This window comes from Phaseolus vulgaris, chromosome 3 (genome assembly GCF_051622355.1).
Source record: "Phaseolus vulgaris cultivar YP4 chromosome 3, ASM5162235v1, whole genome shotgun sequence".
In the NCBI taxonomy this organism is placed as follows: Eukaryota; Viridiplantae; Streptophyta; class Magnoliopsida; order Fabales; family Fabaceae; genus Phaseolus; species Phaseolus vulgaris.
Window position 1 is genome coordinate 6,482,526 of NC_143500.1, and position 22,958 is coordinate 6,505,483.

A 22,958-nucleotide genomic window follows, 5' to 3' on the forward strand; every position below is an offset into this window, starting at 1 on the left:
ATATTATCGGATCATCTATATTACATAATCTCATATGTAAATTCACAATCTATACGAAAGAAAAAATATAAAAACGTGAATCAAAGATCTTACTTTATTTAAAAATAAAAATACTTTACAATATATAAGTTGATATAAATTTTATCTTATAAATTAATTTTATAAAATTAAGTTAAACTCATAAAATTTAATTGTTAATATTTATTATATTGTGTCTAATCTACCAACATTTACCCGTCAATTCCCAGAGTGCTCAATTGGTAACCACTGCCTCCAAAACTGGACCTTTTTTTCATGCTTCAAGCACTGGCGTGGGACAAATTATGGTCCTGTTTGAAAATTCGTGTTTTCCCAGTGCATGTAGGAATGATTGAATGAATATTCATGACAACATACCATCCACTAAGCACCACATTTTCCCACACTTGTCAACAACCCATTGCTTCGTTCCTCTATTTCAATATACCTTTTTTTTTCATCACTTTACGTGTCTTTTTAGGAGAATCACCCAAAAATTCAACCATAATCAAATAAAACATCACCAATTCACACCATTTTCCATTTATGAATTTTTTATATATACTTCTCAACTTCATGGTTTATATTCAATGGAATAGTTAGACTGGAATCAGATTATATACTTGTAGAGGGTAAGGTGCATACCACAAACATATGATGTATTTATGTATCTGCAACACAAACTCAGGTCACTGGTTAAACTAAAACAACAATCTGATACACCAGTGGAGTAACTGAATAAATGGTTTTGAATTTAAGGAATTGTGTGCTGTAAAATACAATATCTAATTACCCATCTAAAGCTATACTGATTTGATGGACTCAAAGTTGTTGATCCAGACAAAGTGGCAGTGACTAGCACCATCACAAGTTGGTCCAACTCCTACTCAATCACAGGCCCTTCTAACCAAATGATCAAACTTTTGCGGGGACAAAATAGTGAATATCCACTATAGGACTTTCACTTCAATGATGCCTAACATCAAACTTTTTGACAGATTGAATCATTAGTGTCAACAAAGAAAAAGGCAGAACCACCCCATACATTAAGCCCTTTAAGGTAGGAAAGGAGAGGGGGATGAATCACCAAATACATCAACTCCTGCTCTCTGAGTACTCTTCCATAGACAACATTTTGGACTTTAAAATTAATCAAATTCTCTTCAAGGATCTGGTTTAAGTTAACTTAACCCTCCCTTTACCACATTGCTTGGTTAGACTTGTTTCTCAAGGAGCATCATCAGCAGCAACAATTATGGTCACTTGTGAGGTGTGAGTTTTGTGGTTAACGTGCCACTCTAAAGGTGATTAATTCTGAAATACCATGATTAGTAATGTGCCATATTTTTTGGAAGAGCGGGGCTAAAGAGAAATTAGAAAAGGAAATAAAAGAGAAAGTAAATGGCCACATCATTGAAATCTCCCTTTATAAGATGGCCACAACTTCACTCACAAGCTAGAAAGGCTTAATCCAACTGAAAAAAATGGATGTAGAGAAAGCCTTCCACATGACTGGAGGAGTTGGCAAAACTAGCTATGCCAAGAATTCCTCACTGCAGGTTCTTTCTTTCTTTCCTTCCACCTCTCATCTCAATCCACAACCTCTCCCCCATCATTTTCTTGTTCTGGCTATGAATTCTTTGTGATTGTACTCACCTGCTTTAATCTTGTTCCTGCAGAAGAAGGCATCTGATAAGGTGAAGCACATAATCATACAAACAGTTGAGGAGCTTTACCTTGCAACAACTCCCAAGAGCATAGGCATTGCTGATTTGGGCTGTTCCTCTGGACCCAACACCCTATCAATCATCAAAGATATCTTTCAGACCATCCAAGGCATAAGCCACAAGATCATGCACCACTCCACTGAGTTCAGGGTCTACTTCAATGATCTCCCAACAAATGACTTCAATTCAATTTTCAAGGCCCTGCCAGAGTTCCACAAGTTGCTCAGGCAAGACAGGAAAAATGGGCTCCCTTCCATTTTCATGGGAGGCTACCCTGGCTCATTTTATGGAAGATTATTCCCAAACAGTTACTTGCACTTTGTCCATTCCTCCTACAGTCTACACTGGCTTTCTAGGGTATAATACACTTTCCCCTTCCTAGACATCCTCATCATCTTACACTGTTTTATTTACCCATATCTATAAGCATACTGTTTTCTAGACACAAGTTTTAGTACTGTTATAAGGTAATAAGTGATATGATGTGATAAGAAGAAAGAGACAGACAGTTATACTATTTGGTGTCCATGTTTCATTGTTTTACCTTGGAACATACTTAGAAGTAGTTATTGGTGGTTTGTGTCATGCAGGTTCCTCCAGCACTCTTTGATGACCACGAAAGGCCATTGAACAAAGGTTGTGTTTACATTTCTGAGTCAAGCCCTTCAGTGGTGTCTCAAGCATACTCTCATCAATTCCAAGAAGATTTTTCCTTGTTCCTTCGGTCAAGGTCAGAAGAACTAGTAGTAGGTGGGAGAATGGTTCTGATATTTCTGGGAAGAAGGGGCCCAGAACATGTCGACAGAGGCAACTCTTTCTTTTGGGAGATTCTTTCCCGTTCATTTGCTATTCTAGTCTCACAGGTACGTTAATAGAGGAGACATCATTATCATTATCATTATTATTGTGCTCTTCTAACTGACAAATTGAAATTCAACATACAAGGACAAAAAAATAAGGTTGAAAATATGTAACTTCCTTCCTAATTACTGAAGCAAAACTATATTGATTTAGATGCTACTTTTGTGGAAATTCTGTAATGTCACCCTTGCTAATTTCAGCAGTGTATTTGACAATTGACATGATCTTTCAATGATTTATTGATTGCTATATTTTGTTGTAAGTGGTTAGCTAATCAGAATTAGCTAGCTTGACATTAGAGTCAATGAAACGATTTTGGTTGGAATTTTATTGGTGAACTTGCATTATCATCAGTTTTATCATAAGCTCTCATGTCATAAAGAAAAACAACTTTTAAAAGTTCATGGAATATATAAAACTGGAGTTAATAATCAGTCTAAAACTGATAACTTGTGTTATTTTATTTTTCATACAAATTAATCCAGCAAGATATGAACTACTAACTTGATAAGATAATTTAGTAAACACAATACTTTTGACCCATATGATATACTTTTGGAAGTGAAAACAACATAAATGGTCGATTTTAAGAACCAAATTATGTAATATTACAAACTCTCTCTCTCTAGACACACCTAGGATATTATGATTTGTGCTTTTTTTTTAGGTTTACACAATCAAGGACTTTGCTTTTGTTAAAATAGAAAGAACTGTATGGATAACTATGAATGCACTTTACTCTTTCTTTTCTGCTTCAAATTCTGACCAGGTACTCCTAAAAGGTATATATGGATAACTATGAATGAATGAATGAATTCTTTTGTCACCTTTGCTTTCTTCTTTACTTCACTTTTGTTTTTCATTTTCCAGGGAGAAATAGAGCAAGATGTGTTTGATTCATATGATGTACATTTCTATGCACCATCAAGGGAAGAGATAGAAGATGAGATAAGGAAAGAAGGGTCATTGAAGTTGGAGAGGCTAGAGATGTTTGAGATGGACAAGAGTGAACATGGCAGTGAGAGCCATGGAACACAGGTTGCTGTAGCAGTTAGGGCCATTCAAGAATCAATGATCTCACACCACTTTGGAGAGAGGATCTTGGACAGTTTGTTTGAGAATTATGCAAGATTGGTAGATGAAGAAATGGCTAAGGAGGATATCAGACCAATCTCTTTTGTTCTGGTTCTCAGAAAAATATAATTGATTGTACAAAACAAAAACATTCTATTAAGGTCTATTAATCATTTTGGTTTGCTGTAATGAGATGTGTTTAAATTTCATCACTGTAATGTAATCATGATCAGTCCAATGTAAGTATATTGGTGTTTCAGTTTCCTCCATTTATGTATACTTTTTCAATTCAGATCATATTTCAAGGTTTTTCATCATATTTATAGTATTAATATTAATCGTGTGTTTGCAAAAGCAATGCATATGGGACCTCCAAAAAATGAGGAACAGACATTCTTTTATAAAAACAAAATTAATGTAATATTTCTAAAAGTTGTTTCTGACGTTGGATTAAATTTTTTTAATATATATAAATTATATCAAGATTTTTTTAAAATATTTCGTGCTCATACTTCAACATTATTATATAATAATGTGTATTAGAATAATAAAAATTTTATTATTTTCTTATTAGACTTGACATAAATAATTTAACTATAAAGTTCATTATATTAACATTTAAGATTACCCTCCCACAAAATACTGGCTAATTTATATAATTTAATTTTAAAACCGTTGAATAAACATGATTATCCATTTAAGTCACTATAGATTTATTCCTTTTTACAAGTCACATGGTTGTTCTGTTATATATATCAGTCACTTCAGAAAATCTATCAAACAATAAATGTTTTTGCAAATCTACTTTTAGTCTCTAATTACGTCATATTTATTTACTCTAAGCTTTTCAATTTTCCAATAACAGTGAGTGATCCCAACAGTTTCTAATATATAAAAATTAATTATATATTAGAAAGATAATTAAAGTGGAGTCTCAAATTAATATAGTGATGGATTTTTAAATAAGGATAATGTAGAAAGTTGTTATCATTCTTATACTTTAATTTGAGACTAACATTTTTAGCAGTTTTTTTAGCCTCTACAATAAAAGAAATATGTTTAACACTTTATATATAGTGTATAAACCTAATAATGACTTGTATATTTCTTTATTTAATTGTAGTGTAGTGTATTGTACGTGCATATATTTTTACTTGATCAAGTATACTATTTTAAACAAGTGTTTATAATATTTTTAATTTAAATGTATATTGTATTAATAATATTTGTTTGAACAATACTGGATATATTACATATTGCATGCACATGTAAAAATAATATAATGTTTGAACATATGTATTTTAACCACTTATTCATATTCATAATATTTTTAATTAAAAATATTTTATATACGTAATATTAAAACGTGAATAATTTAAGATTTGATTTAAATAAAAATATTATTTTAACTTATTCTGGTAATATTATTTTGGGAGAAATATTTAGTATATAATTTTCTAAGATATTAACTTGGATATGATATGTGTTAAATCACCATATCAAGGGTTTTCTTTTCTTTTTATATAACAGCTAACATGCCTTGCATTATTATGAAAGATGGACATTCCAACAAAAAATTCAGCTCAAATTTCAACCATCATTTATGCCATGTTACAATATTAAAAAAAAAGATTTTTTTCAATGACTAATTACAACTTAAAAAAACTTACATATTAAAGAATACATTTCTGACATGTGTTTAATTTTTATTATGAAAAAAACAACACTTACTACAAAGATGAACTTTGAGCAGTTAGGTTCTAAACAGAAAGTTTCCGTGCATTTTTTTTTTTATATAAGAAGTTAAGAACTTTTGGGTAAGAGATCTAAATGTAAATTTATTAGATTAGATTTGTTTCAAATTTTCATCGATCTTCAAAAGAATAGTAGCTCAATAATGTTTAGAAGGAATTGAGCATGCACTTTTAACTACCAATTATTTAGTTTCTAAATTTGGTTTCTAAAACTTTGGTTGCTAATTAGATACCAATTTAGAAACTACTTAACAATAATAGAAACTAATTTAAAAACCAGTTTTTTTTAGTTTCTAAAATGGTCTCTAATTAAGTTACTATTGCAACTAATTATTTTGGTATCTAAAAATTGGTTTTTATTTCATCATTTTCTTGTAGTGTTAGATTCATGTAATATTTATAAAACCTTTATGTGTATGAAAATTAAGAATGTTTGGTATTATATACTTGATAATTAAGATGGATGGTTAGAAAAGTGATTTCATGCTAATGAAGAATTGATGTAGTTTGAGTACACACAGTTAAGCACATGTACTCAAACTTTACTAAAGAAAAAGTCATAAGATCCAAGTTACGGAAGTTTTGTCAAAAGATAAGCAATTTGTGATAAGCAAATTTGGTTTGCTCTTATGAAAATAAAGATAAATATATCTTTAGATGTAAAAAAAGAAGTAAGAAGATGTTGAATTGTGTGTTTTTAGGAAATTTTAGATTTTTTTAAAAAAATTATATGAAGGTGTGGTCTTTGAAGTTGATATTTTCACAAATGATATAACTAAAATTAAAAGTTAGCCTTAAAGATAAAAAAAACAAATAAGTAACGGATAAATAATAGAGATAAAATTTTATATTAATTTATATTAACATGATATACTGTCCAATTTTTAACCAATAAGTCAAATTTTAATACAATAAATATTCAAGGTCACACCTCGCTTACACACATGATTATATTTTACATAGGATAAAGAACTCAAACTAGACTTAAAGTTAATCCCTAATATTGAAATACAACCTTTGCTTACTAAGTGTAAGTGCTCTCAAGATACACAAATGAATAGAGACTTATTTACATGAAAGAGAATAATTAAATATTGCTCAAAATACAAAGGTTGTTTGCAATAGGTTCTCGTATTTATTTATGTCTTTTTTTTTTCTTTTATAGCGAGAGACTCAAATTAGTAATTATCTTATTGGCTTTTTTTTTTTTTTTTACTTGCACCACTTGTCTTTGTGAATTTTAAAGTACTTGATGACATGTATTTAGTGTTTGCATACTTCTTTTATTGACGCATTAAATGCACTTAACTCACTTGTTTTCTCTTCTCTAATAGCCCATGTTGATTATCTTCTTGAATTGAGTTAGAGCAAAATTGCAACAACCTTATAATTTTAACTAAGTGCTTAATTAAACAAAGTATGAAACATGAAGAAGTTGCGTCTAACAGATGTTGTGTTAAAAGAGAAAATCATGTCAAATACAAGTGCTTCATCTAACAAATGATATAACATTTTTGAAAATCTTTCACTTCTTCTAATAGGTGTTGATGATTATTAGACCATAAAAGAAACAAATTTTAAGCTAACATAAACATAAAAAAATATACCCAAAGCTTAATTTTGTGTTGTAGGGAATGTCTTCATAATCTGTCTCCAAGATGATCCATGTCAAAGTCAAGTCTACAACAAGATCTCGTGGGATATGAGTTAAAACTACAATGTTCATCAACTATCCTTACACAATCATATGCCACTAGCCCAACTATCGGTCGAATATGATGTGCACTTTTATCATGTTTTGGTGTAAAAGACTATGCAACCTTGGAAGATAAGTAGGATTTTTTATCATCATGGGGTTACTTTTTTTGCTTTTTACCAAAATGGGGTCTGTTTAAACAAAATTACAAATCTAGGCAAGTCGTGCCAATTCGGCACGACTTCATATGCACAAATCGTCCCAATTAAGCACGACTTCTGCCTTGTCATACTCAAGTCGTGCCAACTTGGCACGACTTCTGCCCTGTCATACTGAAGTCGTGCCAACTTGGCACGACTTCTGCCACGTCATAATTTGTTTAAGTTCTAATTAATCTCTTCTCATCATTACGTGTTCTGTAAAATCATTACTTCTCAAGCTATTTATTTTGCAAATTCACAACAATAATTTTCTATTCAATTTCCAAATACAATAAATTTTCATTTATCTATTTATTTTCAAATTCAATAACAATTTTCTTCATTTTTTAATTAATCAAATGATCAAGTTATTGTATTACATTACCGTCAAACATGATCCATACACGATTATCCAATTTTTGTTTCCTTAAAACCAACACTCTTGGAAAATTATGTATCAAATTAATTTTTAACATTACATAACTTACTACACAATATATAAACAATAAAAAAAAATTATGACGTGGCAGAAGTCGTGCCAAGTTGGCACGACTTCAGTATGACAGGACAGAAGTCGTGTCAAGTTGGCACAACTTCAGTATGACAAAGCAGAAGTCGTGCCTAATTAGGACGATTTGTGCATATGAAGTCGTGCCGAATTGGCACGACTTGCCTAAATTTGTAATTTTTTTTAAACGGACCCCATTTTGGTAAAAAGCAAAAAAAATAACCCCATCATGGTCAAAAACCCAAATAAGTATTGTCAGCTATCAAAATTGTTGCGTGAAGAAGAGAAGATAAACTAATGTTGCATGAAGCACATTCAATACTTCTAAGATCATCAGATGATAAAAGAAAGATGAAGATACTCAAATGATTTCAAAGCTACTCAAGGACCAAAAAAAGGATTTCAATGACTACATCCTTCAAGTGCCTATATAAAGACGTGCTTAGAAGAGAAGAACAAGAAGTCACGTCGTTATTCGCAAGTGCTAAAATGTTGTCAAATTTTCTTTATGGTCAAAAAGCTTTAGAAGAAGACTATTTGAGCTCATTATTAAACTAGGAGAGAGTGTTTATCCTTGTAATTGGCGAAAGACACAATCCCTCCTTAGTGACCAAAACCTATGATATGTTGATCACATTATTAGACAACAATAGTATAATCTAAAACATTATTTTTTTTCTTAATTATTTTAGCAAAAGGAACATGAGGCATGCAAAATGGGATTTTGGGAAGGTTAGAGGTAAATATGGAAGTTTAGGTGGAAAATGGAAATGCTTGAGTGGGAAAGTGAGTTATTGGGAGAATTAAAAATAGATATAGAAAGGGTTGAAATCAAGTTGGATGTGGTGGAAGAATGACAATAAAAAGTAGATCAATATGGGAGGTATATAGCTAAATCTACATATAAGTATATTCACAATCTTATAGTAGGAAGTCGGCATATCAATATCTATATAGTAGGAAGTCGGCATATCAATATCTATATAGTTGTATGAGAGTTAGAATTACCTCAAAAAATAAGGGACTTTTGTGGAAATTGATAAGGAATAGATTACCAACAAGAGATTAATTAAGAAACGAATGTAATACTTTTAAACTTACCAACTATTTTTTTGTCCTTCTATCTTCTAGTCTATTGACCATGCTATGTTCTCATGTAGTAAGTTTGATTGAGTTTGGAAACATGTTATGGGTGGGAAAAATTAAATATAATTATGACATAATTTGCACAAGATCATTTTTGGAAACATAAGGAGAGGAAAAACTTTAAAGAGGAGGTGTGGAGTATACTAGGTAGCTTGCTTGCATGGTACATATGAAGGTAAATAAGCATATGTGTATTTTAGAGAAAATTATTATATGGAAATGAGGTTATTTAGATTGTAAACTTTTAATGTTGGGAGTGGTAAAAGAAAATATATAATTTCCCTATTTTCATACAATGGTATTTTTTCCTTGGCTTATGTTTTGCCTTATAGAATGGGTAAAGGAGAAATAATATGAAAAGAAAGTTGGGATTGACGTATTCTTTAAGGCTCTAATTATGGTGTTGATAACTATTGAACAAGATGTTTTGATGCCTCCAAATCTATGTGCAAAGCTTGAAGACCTTGTTGTTGGGTGTATGTGTGTTGTCTAGTACTTTTTAACTTTTTAATTCACTTCTTGAAATGATTCAAGCTCATTTGATCTTTATCTCTTTTGAAAGAAGTATTTTCTTAAAAGGTGAGATATTTTTATTCAGCTGTTTTTCAAATCAACTAGTTGAAAAAGCTGTTACTCAAGGGTTTGAGGCTAAGGCAAGTTTTTCAACCTGTTGAATTGTCGAAACAACCTGTTGTTTGACACTTAGTGATTTTCAAAATGATTTGGAAAAGTTATGCTTGTTTTGTCTTTGCTGTCAAACAGAAACAATTGGTTGCTTTTATGAAAACCTTAGGAGAAAAATTATTTCAATCGATTGTTTTGGAAAAGAACCTGTTGTTTTCATAACATAATCACTAGTACAAAATTCTTCAATAACGACATCCTTCAAAGACGGTTTGGAGACAACCATCGTTAAAAACTACGCGGTGGCAATCCTGTAAAATTTTCGAAATTTTTTGGACTTTTAATGACGGTTCATCCCAGAACCGTCGTTAAAAGTGCGCGAGTGGAGATACAACGACGGTTCATCCCATAACCGTCGTTAAATGTGGAGTTATGGAGATACAACGACGGTTCATCCAGAACCGTCGTTAAAACCTTTTTAAAACTCTTTTCCCACACTGTTTTCCCACTCTCCTATTTTCCCACTCTTTTTCGCTGCCCACGACCCAGCACAGTGACTGCCGTTCCTACGCGCGACCGCGACCCAGCCGTACCGCGACCGCACCGCGCCGCACCGTGACCGACCGCCCTACCGCACCGCGCCGCGACCGAGCTGCCCCTACACGCAACCGGTATCCCTGACCGCGACCGCGACGCACCCCGCCGTGCGACCGCACTGCACCGCGTCCGAGCCGCCCCCGACCGTCGCACCGCACCGCGCCGCCCCCTACGCGCGACCGGTACCCTTGACGCACGACCGCACCGCGCCACCCCATACTGCGACCCCGCTGCGCACGACTGCACCACGCCGCCCGCGAACCCTAAACCCCTGACGCACGACCGCACCGCGACCCCGCCGCGCGACCGCACCGCCACCCGCGACCGTGACCCTGCCCCAGCCGCCCGCGCGACCGCGACGATCGTTCCAGCGACTACCCTGCGTGCGACCACCGACCTTGTGCCGCGATGCACGTCCGTGAACACCGACTCCTTGCTGCAACCACTTGTCGTGACCGCCCATCCATTTGAGGTTAGTGTATTCTTATTTATTATCACCTATATTTTGAAAGTATTTGTTTTGAGTTTGATATTGATTCTTTATATTGAACGCATTGGTTCTGAGTCTGGAGGTGTTCGACCTTCGGCAATTTTCAGTCATTATATATTGTTTTGACATATTGAACGCACTGGTTCTGAGTCCGGAGGTGTCCGACCTCCGACACTTTTGTTTTATTTTTTCATGATTACATATTGAAAGTATTGGTTCTTAGTTTAGTAGTTCTATGGATCGGAGTTGGATTAATACACCACGAATAAGTGATATTTACGAAAAAGGGGTGAAAGAGTTCATACAATTCGCAAAACATAATGTCGTTAGGTATAAGAATGGAGTAAGGATAAGGTGCCCTTGTATCAATTGTTTAAATGGAAGGATATTGACTGTTTCTGAAATTAGAGAACATCTTTTGTATGATGGATTTTTGAAAAGTTATACAACATGGACGTGGCTTGGTGAATTGTTAGACTTGCCAAATGTGCACGGAGGTTCGGAGGAAGTTCATTTCTCAATGGATGATAGATTAGAAGACATGATTCGTGATGTGGGAGCAGAATTATTTGCTAATGCAGTTTTTGAAAATATGTCTAATGATGCAGAGACTCCTTTGTATCTTGGTTCAACTAACTTCACACGATTATCAGCAGTGTTAAGGTTGATGAATTTGAAGGCAATGAATGGATGGACCGACAAAAGTTTTACAGAATTCTTCAATTGCTTAAGGACATGCTTCCTGAAGGAAATACCTTGCCCAATCGAAATTATGAGGCGAAAAAAATACTTTGTCCAATGGGTATGGAGTATAGAAAAATACATTCATGTCCTAACGATTGTATTTTATACAGAAATGAATATGAAGATTTAAGAAGATGTCCCAGGTGTGGTTTGTCACGTTATAAGGTTAAGGTTGGTCAGAATGATGAAATTGATGAATTGACAAAGGAAGGTCCTCCTGCTAAGGTTGTTTGGTATCTTCCAATAATACCAAGGCTTAAGCGTTTGTTTGCAAATGCAGATGACGCTAAAAACCTTAGGTGGCATGCAGATAATAGAAAATGTGATGGATTACTTCGTCATCCTACTGATTCTTTGCAGTGGAAGAATATTGATAAAAATTTCTTGAATTTGGAAAAGAATCAAGAAACTTAAGACTTGGATTGGCAACTGATGGAATGAATCCCTTTGGAAATTTAAGTGGTAATCATAGTTCATGGCCCGTTTTGTTAGTGATTTATAACTTACCTCCTGCTTTGTGTATGAAGCGTAAATACATGATGTTATCTATGATGGTCTCTGGTCCAAAACAACCTGGAAATGACATAGATGTTTATCTTAATCCATTGATTGAAGATTTGAAATTATTGTGGAATGAAGGGGTTGATGTGTTTGACGCGTTTTAAAATGAATCTTTCCGATTACATGTGATGTTATTTTGTACTATCAATGACTTCCCTGCATATGGGAACTTGTCAGATTATAGTGTGAAAGGCCATAGAGCATGTCCAATATGTCAAGACAAGACATCTTATGAGCAGTTGAAACATGGAAGAAAAACTGTGTATCTTGGGCATCGTAGATTTCTAAAGAAATATCATCCGTATCGTCGATTGAAAAAAGCTTTTAACGGATACCAATAACATGACATTTGTCCCACTCCCTTAAGTGGTGTTGAAATTTATGAGAAAATAAAAAATGTTAATGTGACTTTTGGAAAAATGAAGAAGAAGCAAACTGTGAGTGAAATATGGAAGAAGAGATCAATCTTTTTTTATCTTCCGTATTGGTGTAAGTTAGATGTTAAAAACTGTCTAGATGTAATGCACGTAGAGAAGAATGTGTGTGACAGTCTAATAGGAACACTTCTGAACATTAAAGGCAAAACAAAGGATGGTCTGAATGCACGTCTGGATTTGATTGAAATGAATATACGAGAGGAATTGGCACCGAGAGAAGTTGGTAAACGTACATACTTGCCTCCAAGACAATCAGAAAAATGGGTGTTAATTAAGCATAACAAAACTTTCATGTCATGGTTTAAGCAACAAATAATGACTGATCCATCAGCATCTGAAACATTAACATGGCTTGCAAACGGTCTCAAATTTGATGTTTTATGTTGTTCTGGCTATGAAGTAAATGGTTGTTTGTTTTACACAAAGTCTCGAGATGATAGGAGTACAGTGCAAAATAGCGGAGTCACCTTGGAAGCAGAGTCTATGCAATTTTCAACTACAAAGGATCAAAATCCTGTTGTGGGATCAATGCCTTATTATGGTGTCATAGTAGAGATTTGGGAAGTTAATTATACCAAGTTTACTGTACCTGTTTTCAAATGCAAGTGGGTTGACAATAAGACTGGTGTCAAAGTTGATGAATCAGGAATGACTTTGTTTGACTTTCGAAAGATAGGTTATCATGACGAACCATTTATAATGGCACATCAAGCTTCCCAAGTTTTCTATATCCAAGATCCTACGTCTGACCACTGGTCTGTTGTGCTACATGGAAAAAAACAACATAATGACCCAGAAGATACAAACAATGACATTTGTGAGATTGAATCACTTACAAGAACGACCATCAATAAAGAGTACGAGGATGTTGCTGATGTTGTACATGCAACTCAAAATGATCATGATGAAGGAATATATATTTGTATGTACATGTGATTCATGTTTAGTTTTACAATATATTTCATTTTAATTATATTTCATATTCTTGATGCTTATCATATTTTTTTGATAACAGGAACATGGCAGATGATAAAGTTTCCCATTCAAAAACTGGTAGAGGACCTACAAGACTAAAGAATATGTTTAAGAAGATAAATAAAGATGACAAAATACCTTTGTCTATTGATATCCACACTAGTGTGCCCACTGGGCAACATGCAAAGAAATATAGGAGTTATCTCGGAGTACTATCTTGTGAAAGGATCTCTATCTTAACTTAGTCCTGGGATCACGTGACTGACCACGAGAAAAACATGATTTGGCAAGATATTCTGGTATGTAACTGATTTTACTTTGCTCAATCTAAAGTTCTTTTATACTTTGTTTTTGTTTATGAACTAATTCTTTCAAACAATGTAGACGCATTACAACATCCCGAATGTGGAAACCTTGAAAGCGAAGGTTCTTTCAGATGTGGGTGTCAAGTTTCGTCAGTTCAAATCAAAATTGACAACAGATTATATATATGGGAAAAGGAAAGAAGAAAATCCTTGTGCAAAATATGAGTGTTATGATAGGAGGTTCGGAACAAAGCAAAAGCCAATCAGGCACATAATGATACCCCACACTTATTGTCTCGTGGTGGTTATAAGTTGCTAGAGCAGAAGATGCTTGAAGAAAAGATTAAAGCACGTTCTACTTCCATTGAGGAAATGAATAGTGTAGATTCTTTAAGACCTCCATCCCCACCACTCCGACATGAGATGTGGAAGGGTGCCCGTATAAACACATTAGGGACATGGAGTTCTAAGTCTACAGAACAAACAGTTGAACGCATTATTTGACAATTTCTTTTCAATGTGTTATTTTAAATTCAATGTGTTGAAGTTTGTCAATTTCTTTTCATTTGTTTTAGGATTCTCTTAATGAGCAATCAACACAGGGGACTTTTAAACCATGTGGTCGCAATGATATTCTCAATGTTGCTCTCGGACGACCTGAACACCCTGAACGTGTTCGTGTAGCTGGATATGGAGTTGGGATTCGGTCATACTTTGGACCTCCATCACACAGCAAGGAACAATTGTCCAATGAACCTAGCCAAGAGTATTTACTACAACTATGTGAGCAGTTAAAGGCTGAGGTAACTCAAGAGCTTAAAGAAAGCTTCATGGAGGAGTTTAGTGCGCGAATGGAAATGGAGTTCAAAAAGCGGTGGGAGGGTTTAGGACACTCACAGTAACCACCTACTATGGTAGAAGATGAACCACCTCCGCCTCCTATTAAGAAAGTCAGCACTAAAGGGAGTTGTTCGGCAGTTGATCTGTCAGGGGATGACTTTGGCTCAACTAGCCAATGCGAATTATATGTTGAGTGTAATTCTTTGACCCGATTCGTTGCCTTGGGTAAGTGTTATGAAGGGGTCACAATGTTACACAATGTGCCTCTTCCTTCTAATTTCATGAAGGTCACGGTGGAGAAGGTCCTTTATGGTGATCTTGTAGTTCCTGTGCCGACATCAGAGGTCACAATTGTAGCAGAGGCATTACATACTTTCGTTGCCTGGCCTAGACATCTCGTCAGACCTATAGACTCTATGGTATATATTTGCACTAATACTAATAGAATTATATATCAGATATATTACATTCTAACTAATTTAAGTATTTTTTTGTTTTGATGAGTAGCAGGAACCTAAGACAAATCTGTCTCTGGGAAAGAAGAAAATAGTCTCCATTGATGATCCTCTGGCGGCATTGGTGGAAGTTACTACAGCTTTAGATACAATCGTCTTAGAGGATCCATGGGATGCCAATGTTTTTGGAAGGGATAGTAATCTACTGTTGTACGTTCACATGTCTGATTTGTTGAACCTTGCATCCGGAGATCAAGAGATTAACATAACAGTTCTGCAATTATGGATGATGTAAGTTCAAATTTTAAAATCTTTATACTTTTGATTTATTAAATATATTAGTACTAACTTATTGAAATTTAGGTATCTTTCTGGATTATGCTTTGTTGGAGATCCCACATCGACTAGAGATTAGAGTCTTTGATTGTATATAAGTGGATGCAAACCTCACCCCATGAGCCGGTTTTATGGGGTTGAGTTAGGCTTAAAGTCCACTTTGTAATATGGTATCAGAGCCATTTCGAGCTTCTATCAATCACTCTTTCGTAATATGGTATCAGAGCCGGTTTTATGGGGTTGAGTTAGGCTTAAAGTCCACTTCGTAATATGGTATCAGAGCCATTTCGAGTCTATCCTAGCGATTGTTTGTGTTGGGCCTATCGTGCCACCCGCTATCGGACCACCCATAATATATAGTCCCACGCACGAGTTGGTAGTCTCGGCGTGAGGGGGGTGTGTTGGAGATCCCACATCGACTAGAGATTAGAGTCTTTGATTGTATATAAGTGGGTGCAAACCTCACCCCATGAGCCAGTTTTATGGGGTTGAGTTAGGCTTAAAGTCCACTTTGTAATATGGTATCAGAGCCATTTCGAGCCTATCCTAGCGATTGTTTGTGTTGGGCCTATCGTGCCACTCGCTATCGGGCCGCTATCGGACCACCCATAATATATAGTCCCACGCACGAGTTGGTAGTCTCGGCGTGAAGGGGGTGTGTTGGAGATCCCACATCGACTAGAGAATATAGTCTTTGATTTGATGAGGGGAAACACAATATATATGGGTTTTTAGACCCTCAAATCACTCAATCAATTGGAAACAAGAAGTCAGAAACACAAACATACATCACCACTGCCTTAAAGAATGGTGGAAAACACATTTATTTTGCTCCGTACATCCATGAGTAAGTTCTTATTTATTAAATAAGTTTTAATAAATTATTGAAATAAGAGAAACTAATTAATTGATTTGTTATACAGGCGTCATTGGCAACTATTGATCATATCTGTTCAATATCATACCGCTGCATGGTTTTGCTCCTTGCATAAAAAACATCCTGCCTATTTTAAAAACATTATAGATAGGTACGACAGTTTCATTTAACATTTATTATTACTTATATATTATATAATGTTATGTATTCTAACATGAAATCTTATTATTTTAGTGCTTACTTTGGATATAATATGTTGTGTGGGAGGAGAACTTCAAACGCACAAAAACTCACTTGGATGTACCTTAAGGTATTTAAAGTATATTTGTTTACTTAATTTAATGTGTTTCACTCATTCATTTAATACATTTATTTTCACATGCAGTCCAACAGGCAACCTGAAAATTATGAGTGCGGTTATTATGTTATGCAGTGGATGTTGACTATTTTGCAAGCTGAAATTAAGAAAGGTTGGGATAAGGTAATACCTCAATACAATAAACACTTTAAAATTTGAGATTTACTATTCATGCACTAATTCAAAATATTTCAAATGTCACAGTTGTTCAACGACCAACACCCGCTAGATTTAGAAGCATTGGAGTATGTGAGAACAACATGGTCAAAGTATTTTGTAACCATGTATAACACTCTAGTATAGATAAATCATTACAATGACAAATTTTTTCATATATTACCAAACTTTTTTGTAAATGTTATAATTTTTTGTATGTAATTTTTATATTTAAATTATGATTTGAAATGTTTTTATTTTTTGGAATTGAAAACTTTATGCAGGTTGTTTGAGATTTTTTAAAAAATAATTTTTTTTTAATCAATACATATAACGACGGTTCCAAGTGGAACCGTCTTTAAAAGTCATGTTTACAACGACGGTTCCTCTGGGAACCGTCTTTAAAAGTCCCTTAAAGTTCCCCAAAAAAAATCACAATCCACCTTTAACGACGGTTTCCACAACCGTCGTTAAAAGTCGGAGTTTTAATAACGACTCCTGTCTTGAAAAATCCATACCTTTTAACGATTCCTGTAATAACGACGGTTCTGGAACCGTCTTTAAATGTTGATTTTAACCGTCGTTAAACTACCTTTTTGTACTGGTGAATTATGTTAAGTGGTTTGAACTGGTTTTAAAAGATTCCAACTACTTATGGTTTTTTATCTAACAACTTTGACCACTTGATTGATGTTATATAAAGGTTGTTTAACATTCTTTTGAACTGACTAAGAAAGAGAGATTATTTAAAACGTTTTCAAGAATTCAAAAGTTTTGGATCATCTCAAGTGTGTGGAATATTCTTTTGAACTAAAGCTTTGTAATACCCAGGTGTATTCTATTATCTTCTCCTTGAACATTGTATTTTCGTGTGTTCTTGTGTAAGGCAGTTTCATAAAAGTGTTTCTGGAAACTCTGGTGTTGCCAAAGAGTGGTTCATAAGTGTCTAATTTCAGTAATATTTCATATTAAAATATAGGCACTTACGAGTATTAACTGATAAAATACACATAAAATAATCCCTAGTTTATGAATTTATACCTTTTTACACATTTTATGATCTTTATTTGAATAAGAGCATTTTATTCCCATATTTGGTGTTAATTTCAAGTTTCTAAGGAAGAATGGAAATTTGGATTAAAGAATAATGGTATAAGCTAAAATGAGAAAGTTGGAAGGCTCATAAACACACAAAAAGAAAAAAAATCCAACTGAGCAGCGGAGTATCTCGCTCAAGCGAGCTCATTCTCACTTGAGCGAGAATACTCCGATGAAGTTTTCGGAAAATAACGCCTTTCTCACTCAAACGAAATATTCTCGCTTGAGTGAGAATGCGTCCGATTAATTGGGCTAATTTTATGTTTTATTAATCAATTCATAAGCGCGACGCAGGAAGTCACCTAACCCTAGTAAATTAGTTAAATAGGGGGTTAGAGACTCAAACCTAGTGTGCCAGATTAAGAGAAAAACACCATTGAGTGATTTGTAACCAATTGGAATAATGGAAGGTAGTAGAGCTATGCGTGGCTAATTCTACTATTTTAGATTGGGAGTAATCTGTTCGAGCTCTTATGTATTGAGGTGATATTTAAATATGATATAATATTATGTTCTTAATTGATTATTGGTATTGTTGTTTTGTTTTTTACTTTTGATCTAGAATCTTAAATCTGACTGGAAGGTATTTTTAGGGTTCTAACCTAAACAACAATACTTAATATATTTAAGTGTTAGAAATAGACTTTAAATGTTAATTTCTATTAACGTCTGAGCGAGACTCTAAGTTGTTTTTATAAGTATGCGAGAGATAGATATTTAGGAAACATTCTTAATAATTTTATATGTAAGAGATCGATTGATAAGTGCCTAATTTCCGTAATATTTCATATTAAAATATAGGCACTTATGAGTATTAATTGCTATTTTACATATAAAATAATCCTTAATTTATGAATTTATACATTTTTACATTTTTTATGATCTTTAATTGAATAAGAGCATTTTATTCCCAAGTTTGGTGTTAATTGTAGGTTTCTAGGGAAGAATGGAGATTTGGACTAAAGAAGAATGATATATGCTAAAAGGAGAAAGCTAGAAAGCTTAAAACGCACAAAAGAGAGAAAAAAGTCCAACTCAGCAATGAGAATGCGTCAAATTAATTGGGTTATTTTTTATGTTTTTATCATTAAGCCCGTGAGCGCGCCACAGAAAGTCACTTAACCCTAGCAAATTAGGTTAAATAGAGGGTAAAGGCACTACCCTAGGGTGCCAAATTGAGAGGAAAACACCATCATTGAGTGAATTGTAACCAATTGGGAGAATGGAAGGTGCTAGAAAAGTTTGGAACAAAGAAGTATATGGGGATGTCAACCGCATTAGTGAGAGCTTACAAAAGAGGATTATTGAGTTAGATGCAAGAGATGATGAAAGTGGTTTAGACGAGTCAGAAAGAGAGGAAAGAAGGTCTCTTTTAACTAATTTTAGCAAAAATCTGTTTAAGCAAGAGGCAATTATGCATCAAAAAACAAGCCTAAAGTGGCTGAAACAAGATGATCTTAACACAAAGTTTTTTAACTCGTCAGTAAAATGGAGGAGGGTAAGGAATGAGTTACATGGGGATTTTGTTAATGGTCAGTGGTGTGAGGATAAGGATGTGGTTAAGGACGTGGTCAAGGATATGGTTAGAAATTTTTTTGAAGATAGGTTTGTCAGGAACGATGCTCGTTAGGTCAGATTGGACAATGTTGGGTTCAACACTATTTTAGAGGACGATAATGAGATGTTGGTTGGTGAATTTTCTGAAGAAGAAACCAGGACGACTATTTGGGGTTGTGACAGTTTGAAGAGTCCTGGCCCTAATGGGTTTAACTTTGGATTCATTAAATTTAGTTGGAATTTCATTAAAAAGGATGTTGTGTCGGCGGTCAACGATAAATGGCTTAGGTTATCCAATGCGTCGTTTTTATGCTTAATTCTAAAAGTTGAAAACCCTCAATAGCTCGGCGAGTTTAGACCCATATTGTTGGTTGGATGCCTATATAAAATAATTTCAAAAGTGTTGTCTCTTTGTTTGGAAAAGGTGATAGCAAAGTTATTGACGTTAGACAGTCGACTTTCCTTGAAGGATGGGGTTTGCAAGATAGTGTGTTAGTAGCTAACGAAGTTTTGGAAAAAATGAAAAGGAAGAAGAGAAGTTGTGTTTTCTTTAAAGTTGATTATGAGAAGGCTTATGACTCAGTCAACTAGGAGTTTATTTATTATATTTTTAAAAGGTTGAGTTTATGTGGCAAATGCATTAATTGGATAAAGTGTTGTTTGGAAGCTGCTTTTGTGTCAGTGCTAGTGAATGGTAGTTCAATTAAGGAGTTTTTCCCAAAGAAGGGGCTTTGTCAAGATGATCTGTTAGCTTCGTTTTTTTTTCTTATTGCGGTAGAAGGCTTGGCAGATGTGTCAAGGATGGCAATAGAGAAAAATTTGATAGATAACGTGGAGATTGGAAGGGCGAAAGTGAAGGTTAACATGTTACAATACACTAACGATACCTTATTTCTATGTGAAGCCAACACTAAAAGTGTCTTTAATATCAAGACGTTTTGCACTGCTTTGAACTTTCTTCTAGGCTTAAGGTGAACTTTTTGAAGAGTAGAATAAGCAGGTTGGGGATAGATCAACTAGGCTTAAGGGGAACTTTTTGCGGTGATTCTTAACTGTGATGTGATGGTGACTCCTTTTGTATACTTGGGTATGTCGGTAGGGGGGTGCCATAAGCGATGAGCGTTTTGGAGTAGGTTGGTAGCGAGACTTAAGGCTAGGTTGTGTAGGTGGAAAGGTAGGTTTTTGTCGTTGGCTATGAGGATTTGTCTGATTAAGTCCATACTTTCTTCTATCCCGCTATTCTATATGTCTTTATTCAAAATGCCCCCCATGGTGGCAAACAAGTTAGTTAGGATTCAAAGGAATTTTCTTTGGGGTGGGGTTCTGACGACAGAAAAATTGCCTAGGCTTCTCGAAAAAATGTTTGTGAGCCCTGTGAGGCTGGGCATCTTGGAATTATCAATTTGAGGGTTTTTAACACAGATTTGCTAGGGAAGTGGATTTGGAGGATGGGGTCGGTTAATGGTGGTTTGTGAAAGGAGATTCTTGAATCTAAATACGGAGGTTGGAGAAGTTTGAGAGAAGGCAGGAAAAATTGTAGGGGCTCTCTTTGGTGGAAAGATTTGAAGGAGGTGTGGGCTTTAGAGGGTTGGGGAAGGAAATTTAAAGATGCTTTCAAGTGGAATATTGGTAATTGAAGGGAAATTTTCTTCTGGGAGGACAACTAGTCGAGTTGTGGTGCTTTGAAGAGAGTCTTCCCGAGGTTATTCTCTCTGAGCTCATCTAAATCCGCTAAGGTGGCCAAGCTTGGGTTCTGGACTAATGGCGTTTGGGTTTGACATTTAGCTTGGTGAAGGAGTTTCTTTGAATGGGAAAAGCCTATGGTGAGTCACTTCTTCCAGGTTTTACAAGGGTTGTGGTTGGACTTGGAAGAGGAGGATAGTTGGGTGTGGAAGGATGGGGAGTTTCTAACATATACGGTTAACTTTGCCTATGTTTCTTTAAGGAGGGATCGAGAATGGTAGAAGTACTCTGTGTACATTAAGTTTTGGTGGTGTAAAGTTTTGCCTTCTGCACTAATCATTGCTTGGAGGGTAATGGAGAATAAGATTGCTACTAGGGTTAATTTTGGAAAGGCATGGAATTGCGGTCAAAAGTCATTTGTGTAGTTCGTGCGGGATGAAGCAGAAGTTTTGTCGTCACTTGTTTTTCAAATGCAGATTAGTTTGGCTTGTTTGGAGTCAATGCATTGCTTGGCTTAGAGTGACGTCCGTGTTTCACAATGATCCTCTGACAAATTTTTTACAGTTTAGGATGTGTAATGCTTCTGATTCAATTAATGACGTTTGGGAAGCAATTTAGGTTGAAGTAGTAAGTGAAAATTGAAAATACAAGAACAATGTCATCATTAAAAGGGGCGTGGCTAATGAGTCAGAAGTGTTTGCAATAGTGCAAGTAAAGGTTTGATCTTGGATTTCCTCCAAGTCACATTTTGTTTCGTTCTCTTACTTTGACTGGTGTCTAGACCCTTTGGTTTGTATGATGTTGGTTTCTTGATGTTTCACCTTGCTGGTTACCTCTATTGTTGGTTTTTTAGGTTTAGTCAGGAGGGTTATTCTTTTGGTCGTTCGTGGGAGGATAAAGTGTAATTTTTGTATAAGGGTTGAACCACTCCTAAAGTGATTCATATTTATTGATTCTTTATTGCTGATAAAAAAAATCTATCTTTTTTTATTGGAAACATAGGTAAGATTCTAGTTTATAAGCATAGCCTATTAATGTGGCAAATCTTATAAATTTAATTGAGCAAAATAAATATTGTAACTCTTTCATTAACACAACATACACTACATAGAAAAAAAAAATACTAAATAGAAGTAATCCAACTATAGAGGGACTAAAAAAAATCTTCAGTTTGTTTTCTAATTTCTCAAATTTGTTTCAAAGTCAACTAAAAAAATAAATATAACTAGAATATACGATCATCACTCTCTCTCTGCAATTATCTGCATCAGAGGAAAAAAAACAAAAGAAACTTAGCCAGATAATGTCCAAACACGAAATCGTCAATTAACTAATTAACTATTGAATAATTTTAATTATTATGATATTAGCATAAAAGATAAGAACAAGGTCGTTGTAGTATAGTGGTAAGTATTTCCGCCTGTCACGCGGATGACCCGGGTTCGATCCCCGGCAACGGCGCTTTAGTGTGCTTGATTTTCCTTTTCAGTGTGTTGTTTTAACTGCATTCTTTCATTGTTTTTTTTGTATGCTTGTTTTCCTTATCAGTGTGTGTTTTTCACTGCACTCTTTCTTGTTTGTTTGTATACCGAAAAATACATTATGTGTGTGCAGACAAGCAAATACTGAGTTTGATTTTAACAATGCGTGCAAGCTATGCCAAATTCACTGGTACTGAGTGCTTTCAGTTAAGAAATTCAAAAGGGCAGGGCTGGCTATTGTTGTTTTCTCTCTGTCCTTTTTCTTGCTTTTCTTCTGGGGCGAATTTGGTTTTGTACTATTCACTTTACACTTTGCATATGAAAGGAAATAGTAGCCAGAGAGAAATGAATATATATGAACTGGACCTGTCAAATATCATATACTTTGATGTGACTAATT

At 34.7% G+C, this 22,958-nt stretch overlaps 1 protein-coding gene, 1 non-coding gene and 1 pseudogene across 2 annotated transcripts; all 3 read left to right on the forward strand.

Moving 5' to 3' along the window:
- Window positions 1-911: 911 nt before the first annotated feature.
- Window positions 912-3,997, forward strand: LOC137806351 (putative methyltransferase TCM_000336). Its single transcript, XM_068606402.1, has 4 exons — window positions 912-1,577; window positions 1,698-2,102; window positions 2,336-2,608; window positions 3,477-3,997. The coding sequence occupies exons 1-4, from the start codon at window positions 1,503-1,505 to the stop codon at window positions 3,807-3,809; spliced, it is 1,086 nt and encodes a 361-aa protein (XP_068462503.1). The 5' UTR covers window positions 912-1,502; the 3' UTR covers window positions 3,810-3,997.
- A 6,933-nt stretch (window positions 3,998-10,930) lies between these two features.
- LOC150028639 (uncharacterized) lies at window positions 10,931-15,561 on the forward strand (annotated as a pseudogene).
- A 6,905-nt stretch (window positions 15,562-22,466) lies between these two features.
- Window positions 22,467-22,538, forward strand: TRNAD-GUC (transfer RNA aspartic acid (anticodon GUC)). The gene has a single exon. It is a non-coding gene; the product is annotated as a tRNA-Asp (tRNA).
- Window positions 22,539-22,958: the final 420 nt, after the last annotated feature.

Excerpts from the sequence above, each read along its gene's own strand:
- LOC137806351 (XM_068606402.1), top strand. The coding sequence starts at position 1,503 with ATGGATGTAGAGAAAGCCTTCCACATGACTGGAGGAGTTGGCAAAACT. Across the intron at positions 2,103-2,335 it reads GTCTACACTGGCTTTCTAGG|GTTCCTCCAGCACTCTTTGA; the intron begins GTATAATACACT and ends TGTGTCATGCAG. Across the intron at positions 2,609-3,476 it reads TTGCTATTCTAGTCTCACAG|GGAGAAATAGAGCAAGATGT; the intron begins GTACGTTAATAG and ends TTCATTTTCCAG.